The 5,907-nt window shown below is 37.5% G+C and overlaps 1 protein-coding gene across 1 annotated transcript; it reads right to left on the reverse strand.

The window, feature by feature from the left end:
- Positions 1-2,577: 2,577 nt before the first annotated feature.
- LOC130568460 (uncharacterized) lies at positions 2,578-5,601 on the reverse strand. Its single transcript, XM_057357335.1, has 2 exons — positions 5,516-5,601; positions 2,578-4,871 (listed from the first exon to the last, which is right to left on the reverse strand). Exon 2 carries the CDS (start codon positions 4,832-4,834, stop codon positions 3,863-3,865), a length of 972 nt encoding a protein of 323 aa, XP_057213318.1. The 5' UTR covers positions 4,835-4,871; positions 5,516-5,601; the 3' UTR covers positions 2,578-3,862.
- Between the last annotated feature and the right edge of the window lie 306 nt (positions 5,602-5,907).

Below are 5,907 nucleotides of genomic sequence, written 5' to 3' on the forward strand. Positions count from 1 at the left end.
CAAGATATTCAACACGGGCCGTTTTACGCCTTATATGGGCATGCTTCCTGTGATTGGGAAATTTTGGGAGGCTCTTACACCCTAGGGGTACAACTTACACCCCATTGTGAGTGATGTTCTTACAGAGTCTGATAGCCTCTTCAAATCGTGTATTATTTTCATGTTTCTACGATTATCCTCGCTCGGAGCTACGACCCGTCAAAGTTGGGCGCAATGTTAAGTCAATGGGATTTTTCGGGTTTTTATTCGCACCCCTCTCACCCGATCGCTTCCAAAAGTCATCACACACCATTCCTCAATGGGCCGCTTGATTTGATGTAGTCATTCATGGGTCTAAAGTGAAAAATAACGCGTGAATATATAGGTATCTAGGTTTTGAATGGGAGTCTATGGGCGCCATTATAAGTATACTGAAATTTTGGGAGGCTCTCACACCCCAGGGGTGCAACTTACACACCATTGTGAGTGATGTTCTTATAGAGCCTGATAACCCCTTCAAAGCGTGTATCATTTTCATGTTTCTACGGTATCCTCGCTCGGAGCTACGATCCCTCAAAGTTGGGCGCAATGTTAAGTCAATGGGATTTTTCGGGTGGTTTTTCACCCCCCCCCCGATCGCTTATAAAAGTCATAGCACACCATTCCCGAATAGGCCCGTCGATGTGATGTATTCATTCATGGGTCTACGTCAAAAGCTGTGGGACAAGTAGCGTGCCAAACTTTTGGAGGAACAAGAATAATTATAAGAAGTTTGTATGTTCGAATAACAATAGTTATGCTTTTTCAAAGTATCACTAATTTAAAAAAATGCTGGATTCTTTCAACCCATTGGGTAAATCATGGACTGAGCAAATGCTTTCAAATTGGGTCAAGTTCAAAGATTTAGCAAAAATAAGAAAATGTGTTACTTGTTAAAGTAACTGGATGAGGACCATAATTTATTTTCTTCATAATTCATTTCAACATATGCTGGGTTGAAATGATATCATTTGAAGAACTTAAACTAAATGAAAATGAGAAATTTTGCCAGCAATAAAGTAAAATACATTTAAGTTGAGGTCCTAAAATTATTAACTGCAAATAACAAGAAAAATCTAAAACTGATACAGTATAAAAATATAAAAAACCTATATAAAAAATTACTAAACTAAATTGCTTAAGTATTCAAATAAAAATTAAAACTTAAAAAAAAAAAAAAAAAATTCTGAATTTGAAATATAAACTATTAAAAAGATTCACAGAAATGTTCAATAGTTTTATTTAACTATAACAAAACTGACTTAAACCCAACAGTTGCCTTTGTCCGTATTTTACCCAACCATAATTTCAAACGACCTATATCTCTCCTAAAATTCCAGAAAACATCAACAAAACAAAACAGCAACATCTGCAATCAAAAACTTCAATATGAACTAATAAGAAATCTCAAATTCATCCAAGATCGAATGATCTGAAGTACCTCACAGCTCTTACTGTATGTCAGCTAGAGTAATAATTCCTTCTATAAAGATTTTAGTACCTCGTTTTGGAGTTCTCAAATATTTGTCCGTGTTCTGCAGCTGCTAGCGTGTTTGAAGGATGAAAATTGCAGAAAAAAAGGGTGCTCTGTCATCACTGCCAAAGACGTTTATTTAAAGAACAAAGTAAATGACGGGGGGAATTGAAGCGGAATTGCTGTGGTTGGTGCTGAAAGCTTGTGACCGCTGATGATTGACTTATATATTGGTTATATGAAGTGAGATTTTCATGCGCTGACTGTAACCATATTTAAAGCAGTGTGTTCTAGAGGTCAGATGCATAGTCAATCTTAACCACTGTCCAGACATTGTGGACATGGAACGCAGGTATAATTCATACATACAGATAAGATACATGCCTGTATACTGTATATACACACATACACACACAAAGGAACAAAGGTGTTTTTCATCAACAAGAACGTTTATATGAAAATGGATTATGAAAAAGAATTGATTGGCCCGTAATTGCTGCTTGCAGCTATGTTTATTTATGGTCTTGTTCTAAAGATCTAGACTTTCTGCATTTGTCAATAAAAGAGAAAGCAGCATAATTAAAATGAACAGAATTCCTGTTGGATCTTTAATCTACTTTTTTAAACAGATTTCTTATTCTCTTTTACAGCCAAATGTAACACTGGAAGGCTGATGTCTTCTTCCATTTAATTTTAACTGGTGTCCAATGCCTACAATGTAAAAACAACTGTAGGATCTACTTATTTTTTTTGTTAATGTACACAAGATTTTCACACAGTTTTTTAAAGTAAATTTTACTTATATTTTGTGTCAAGTTTTTGCACAGTTTTTAAAAGTAAAATTTACTTTAAAAACTTGCTTAAATTACACAAAAAATAAGGTAAACTTTACTGGTTGTTTTTTACAGTGTAGCAGGTGAATGTTTGACAAATGTAAAAAAGGGCCTGGGAGTCTCCCAGGGACCGGCTGGACAGGGCTTGACTGGTTGTTTTTTACAGTGTAGCAGGTGAATGTTTGACAAATGTAAAAAAGGGTAACAATTATTTCAGTGCTTCATGCAAACATTTATTTGAAAGTTGCACAGATAAAGGATTTATTTGCACTTTTAAGCACGTGAAGACTTTTTTTTCACAAAAGGCAAGAATCAGTTTTGCACTTTTTTAAAGATGCAGTAAGTATATCATGAATAATTGTCATTTAGAAATCACATCTAAAATGTCACAAAACAGCCTTCCACCTTAGAATGTTGCCAACTTACGAAATATTCTATGTGTTGCTGGTGCACAGAAGCTTATTCATGCATTTGTGACATCAAGACTTGACTACTGTAATGCACTACTTAGTGGTTCACATCATCTATAAACAAACTACAGTTAGTTCAGAATGCAGCTGCCAGAGTTCTAACCAGGTCCAGAAAATACGATCACATAACCCCAATGTTATCAACCCTTCACTGGTTACCCATTAAGTATCGTATTGACTTTAAAGTTCTTTTAATTACTTATAAAGCCTTAAACGGTTTAGCCCCTACCTACATAACAGAGCTTCTACCACACTACAACCCATCACGCTCTCTAAGATCTCAAAACTCCAGACTTTTGATAACACCTAGAATAACTAAATCCACCAAAGGGGGTAGAGCTTTCTCATACGTTGCACCCAAACTCTGGAATAGCCTCCCCGATACTATTCGAGGGTTTTTGTGTTTTTCAGTTTTTCTTATTTTCTCTTGTAAAGCTGCTTTGGAACAATGCACATTGTGAAAAGCGCTATATAAATAAAATTGAATTGAACGAATAAGGTATAAAGTTGATCTTCTATACTTTGAGTTGATAAAAACCTTTGAAAACTAGTTTAAAAACAGTCTTAAAATGAAACATCTAGGGGCGATTTCCTGGACAGGGATTATCTTAAACCAGGACTAGGTCTTAGTTAAATTAGGAGATCTTTAAAAACAAACTTTACCCCCCAAAAAACATTACTGATGTGCATCTTGAGACAAAACAATCGCACTAATATATTTTAAGATATGTCAGTGTAAGTTATTTTCGATCAAGACCTTTCTAACATGTAAGTTAGTCTGGGACTGGGCTTAAACCCTGTCCAGGAAACTGCCCCATAATGTTATTGATTGATCAATTGTGGGTAAGAAACAGAATCACAAAGCAGCTTGAGAAATATCTCAAGCTGCTTTGATTTGTTGAAACATTTGGTGGGACGCCAGTAGAAACGAGTGTAATATTGTTGTGAGATGAGTCAATTTCACTACTAAATACAACCTTGCTGTGTCTACACATATGTTCTGCTATAACGCCATCTACACAACCTGTCTTGAAGCATGTGAAGAAATGTTCGCGCCACACTCCGGGTCAGTCGTTCTCGTTGTCGTGCGGTTCGGTTTTGACCTCCGCGACCTTCAAACTGCTTAAGCAAGGGTACTCGTCTAAAAAGAGGTTATAGGAGGCTACGAGTTCCTTCCAGTGGCTTTTCTTCCCGTAAACCATCGCGGCGGCGCTGACCGTGGTGTAGATGCTGGCGATCAGAACGATCAAATACAGGGTGTTCAGCCTCAACAGCACCACGGTCGCCTGCGTCAACATGTCCCCGACCACGAAAATAACGAACATGACCACCAGGCTCAGGGTCATCTTGATCACCCGCATCTGAGTGCCCAGCTTGGGCCCGTGGGCGCCGTTGGTGCTGGCTTTCATGTTCTGAAGATGTTTTGCCAGGTGGTACATAATAGAAATGCTGCTTTTCACCATCATGATGCAGGGCATGATGTCAGAGATGAGAATGTAGTAGAAGATGTAGGTGTATCCAATGGTAGTGGTTGGCATGATGGTCCCGCAGTCGGCTATGTCGGAGGTGAAATTTTTATGGCCCAAAATGATCAGCAACGGGACACAGTTGGCAAAACCGCATATGTAGATCAAGGCCACGACGATGTGCACGTGTTTCAGGATGGCCTCCTGGATGCGCGTGTAGCAGTGCACGGGCTCCACCACCAGTTTGATGCCGTAGTAGAAGATGAGGAACGCCGTGCTCCAGAATACGATCAGTTTCACACTGAAGATGAGCACCACTAGGATCGCGTCTACGTAGTTGGTTAGGCACAAAATGTCAATCTCATCTATGGTCTGCCATAAATAGGTGAGAATCTGCAGGGTGATACTGGCCACGGCGATGGCCGAGATGATGAAGTCGCACGGGTTCAGCTTGTGCGTCTTTCGGTAGCTCCTCTGGATCACCAGCAGCAGGTACATGTTGAAGAAGATGGTACAGATGGCCAGCAGGCCCGTCGCAAGCCAGATGACGAGTTTGTCCGTGAGCATCAACATGACTGGACTGTCTTCAGGTGAGTGTCTCGTGCACTGTCTATGTTCAAAGCAAAAAATATGGGGACAAAAATGTAAAAATAATGGTGAGCAGATGGAGGCGTTAATCTACTTGTCAAATATTACTCATAATATAAAGAACCTACATTCTAAAAAAATCTTTTTTCAATTCATGTTTGACTTGTTGATTTCAATGAGCCGAAAAATGTCAATATTTAACCCAAACTTGGTTTACAACAACCTAGCACAGAATTTATTTATTTTGAATTGTCTTTATTTTTACACACATTATACTTCATTTTAATTTGAGTCATTATTTACAATTTAATTGTCATTTCATTTTTTGATTTACTTTTTTATATATATATTTTTACTTTCATTTAATAATTTTAGTACTTTCGCTTCAACTTATTTCACTTTATTGCTTATAGGCAACATTTCAATTAACATAAATGTTTGAATTTGAACCCAACAGTTGTTGTTTTCCACCACGGATTTGAACAAAACAGCATTTTTTAGGCTGTAGAAATATAATGTCTTCCCTAAAGCTTCACAAAACAGTCTTCCGTATGAAATAATAAGAAATGTTCTCAGATTCATCCAAGATCCAATGATCTGAAGTACATCACAGCTCTTACTGTATATCAACAAGAGTAATAATTCCTACACATAAGATTCTAGTACCTTGTTTTGGAGTTCTCAAATATTTGTCAGTGTTCTGCAGCTCCTTGTGTGTTTGATGGATGAAAATAGCAGGAAACGGTCCTCTGTCAGCACGGCAGAATACATTTAATTAATGAACATAATAAATGACAGGAATGAATTGAATCAGAATTGCTGTGGTTGACTTATAAATCGACTTATAAGTTTATGCGCTGACCATAACCATATGTAAAGCAGTGTGTTCATGAGGTCAGAGGCATTACTAGTCAATCTTAACCACGATCAATGAAACACATGTATAATTCAGATGGCTGATAAGAGTTTTTATTTTTGTTTTTTTTACATGCCTAGATATACACACACAATGTAAGAAAGTTGTTTTTCATCAACAAAAACATTTATGGGCACTTATG

This window comes from Triplophysa rosa, linkage group LG17 (assembly GCF_024868665.1).
Source record: "Triplophysa rosa linkage group LG17, Trosa_1v2, whole genome shotgun sequence".
In the NCBI taxonomy this organism is placed as follows: Eukaryota; Metazoa; Chordata; class Actinopteri; order Cypriniformes; family Nemacheilidae; genus Triplophysa; species Triplophysa rosa.

Coding starts and splice junctions, on each gene's coding strand:
- LOC130568460 (XM_057357335.1), bottom strand. CDS start 4,834: ATGTTGATGCTCACGGACAAACTCGTCATCTGGCTTGCGACGGGCCTG.